Source organism: Salarias fasciatus, chromosome 23 (genome assembly GCF_902148845.1).
Source record: "Salarias fasciatus chromosome 23, fSalaFa1.1, whole genome shotgun sequence".
Taxonomy (NCBI): Eukaryota; Metazoa; Chordata; class Actinopteri; order Blenniiformes; family Blenniidae; genus Salarias; species Salarias fasciatus.
In genome coordinates, this window is record NC_043766.1 from 13,667,548 (window position 1) to 13,670,463 (window position 2,916).

The window sequence follows — 2,916 nt, forward strand, 5'->3', positions numbered from 1 at the left end:
AGAGTGAGACAAAGAGCGCTCAGACCGATGATTGCTGCACACATATATAGATAGTCATATCATCTGTTTCCCTGAAAGCAGCTTTGGTGTGAATGAAACCAAACTATACACAAGTAATGAAGCAAAGATTTGTCTTAAATCAAATAGGATCTTAAATTCCAGGAATCAGTTTGCATTCACAACATCCACTCTGGACTTAAATGAACTCTACTCTCAATCTGATTTCAGTCTGTCTCACTCTGGAGCCCATTAGGAGAGGGCATTTACTGCCCTGGGGCATAGGGCCAGCTGATGGAGCTGCCGGATAGCTGCATGTCTCGGATCAGCGTCTCGATTGGCGTCTTTCCCACCAGTCGCATGAAGAACAGCTGGGAGATCAGGTTGGCCGGCACGGCACGCAGGGCAGGAAGGCGCAGCAGCAAGCGGCCGAAGCGCTGAGGTTGGTTGGGGTATTGCAGCCTGTCGTACTCTGTCAGAGCAACCTGCACCTTCTCCTGCAGTGACTCCACATGGGCCGGGTCTGTCAGGCCACATGCATCTGGAAGACAGACAAACAGGGAGCATCATTATCTGAGCAGTTATTCACCCGATTCACCCCAAGATTCACCCCAAGACCCTGAAAAGGGAAGCAGCTCGGAAAATGAATGAATAAATAATTCAATGTCTGTCATATTACAAACAGACATGTTAATGTTTTACTTGTTTTTAAAGAGCACTTTCACCCACAAAATGATTCAGTTGAACTTGTGAAGAATCACCAAACTCACCAGGGGAAAACAGTGCAATGGCTTTGAGACAGCTGTACTCAGCCGAGTCCACCTGCAGCCTGTTCAGCTTGTCCACCTGGTCTTGGAAGGCCCTGACCTGGTCCATGAAGGACACCACACGCTCAGCCGACATTGGGGAAGAGTGAAAGCCGGCAGCAGCCAGCAGAGGAGCCATGTGCAAAGGGAGAGCCGACTGAGCTGCGTTCAGGATGAACAGCTCGCTCCAGCTCAGCCTCAGGAGCGCCACCTGAGGAGGGGAATTATGAAAAAGTCACTTGGAATTTTATGAACTTTTCAGGTATTGTTTAAAGAATATTCATTCATCACGCACAGGCTATGCGCACCTTGAAGCTGAAGTAGCCACAGTTGTGGACATTCCAACATACATAAAGTCTTTGTTTCTTTTCAACAATGAGTACTTTCATCTCTGGTAAAAATCTATCCCTCGAACAACACAAGCAGAGAAGATCACTGAATTCATTCTCTACCTCACTGGAAAAAATGTATTATTCCAAGTTGCCGGGGAAAGGTAGGGTTTAAATGAGCAGAGCTTGACACCAAACGTATCTTAAGTTCTGAATGTTGTTATTTTAAGTCACATCAAATACTTGCTTTTTGGAGGATTGTTCCCTTTAGTTAAAGAATCAGTGTAAATGTGTTTATTCTGGAAAACTGAATGTCAACTGTTGAAAGAGAACGATGTAATGTCGTAGTATGATGTGGAACCTTGTTCATGGAGTTGGATGTTTTGAGGATCACAGTAAGTATTTATGAGGTATAACCTGTAGCTGAGCCAGAGTGGGGGCAAGGGGGCGGTCGCCCCAGGGCCCACAAGGTCATAGATCCCCGTTTCATGTGATGTGTTCACATTTACTCGTAAATAAATTATTATAATAAAATATGCAGTGTGTGCGAGAAGGTATACGCATATGATTGTGGGCTCCAATTTGCCAATTCTTACATTACGACTGTCCATGAATGCATCAGAGCAGTAAGCCAGCGCTGATTGGCTGTGCGGCATGAACGAGTTTTTTCTTTTGCACTTGATCTGAACTCTTTGGAGGGAAGTTAAACAGTATGCTAAACACTATGCTAGCCGCTAGCGGTACTACCCAAACCTAACATCGGAGCCACTGGTGAGTCAGTGAAACCTTCAAAAATATCTTAATCAGAATGCTGTGGTCTTAAACATCTGCCTATTTGAATGTGCTTTGTGTTGCTCTCAACTACAAAAGACCGCCGAGTCTATTTTTTTTTCTAATATACGTGAATTCCAAAAGCTATAGATAGCTGTGTCTATATCTATCTGAATAGATTGTGTAATTTTAGACCAGCTGTGTTAATTTTATATTTAAGCTGTATCAAAGATGGTCCAGATTTAGCCAGTGAGTTTTTAATTTGAATTTTCAGCACCATGGACAGCGGACGCTCTGAGATTGACAGCTGTCAGGTTGCATTTGTGTGTGTGTGTGTGCGCGTGCTTGTTCTTCAGAACAAGTTTGTGAACTGGTTTGTGACTTTATTCTCCTTTCTGAGGCATATAGGTTTGCTTGGCTCAATAAATGTGAGCATTAGTGTGTTGTTTGATGGTAGCATGAGGTATTGTTTGAATGGTAAAATTACTATCATAAGGGCCCGTCGAGAATGCTCCGCCCCCTCTGTACTGAGACGTACGCTAAGCCTCTGGGTATAACTCTCTTGACTTTGTTGATCAGGGTGATAAAATGGAAGAAATGTTTAAATAAAAAAAGGTGCTTTGATTATGGGTTCAGATACCAAATACACATTACTGGACTAACCTGCTCTGAGACTGGGAGCTCTGGAAAGTATGGGATGTTCCTGGCCCACTCAATGGTGCTGAACAGGAGGCGTGCAGCCAGTTCGCAGATGCTGTCGATGCCCATGACGGAGGCTCCGCTCGCAGATGCCTGCATCTGTGCCTGGCTGTACGGGGCCCCATATCGGTTGTTGGGATATGGCTCCGCCCGCAGGAGCTGAGAGATGAGCTCTGACACAGGCTGACCATTGAAGTAATCCGCCCCAAGGTGACCTGGACCCGGACCTCCAACCCCTCCCGGCAGGGAGTTGGGACTGATACCTGAGTGAGCCGGAGGGATGCGGCCCCGCTGGACAGCTGCAAAGAGACAGA

General features: G+C 45.8%; 1 protein-coding gene across 1 annotated transcript in view; it reads right to left on the reverse strand.

Moving 5' to 3' along the window:
- Positions 1–228: 228 nt before the first annotated feature.
- Positions 229–2,916, reverse strand: part of LOC115381813 (nuclear receptor subfamily 2 group F member 6-like) — an 11,109-nt gene continuing 8,421 nt past the window's right edge. The window contains exons 3-5 of the mRNA XM_030083428.1: positions 2,567–2,901; positions 768–1,014; positions 229–538 (exon numbers count right to left, since the gene is read on the reverse strand). Of these exons, the coding sequence (XP_029939288.1) occupies positions 264–538; positions 768–1,014; positions 2,567–2,901 (857 nt within the window). The 3' untranslated portion in view covers positions 229–263. The remainder of the gene's footprint in view (positions 539–767; positions 1,015–2,566; positions 2,902–2,916) is intronic.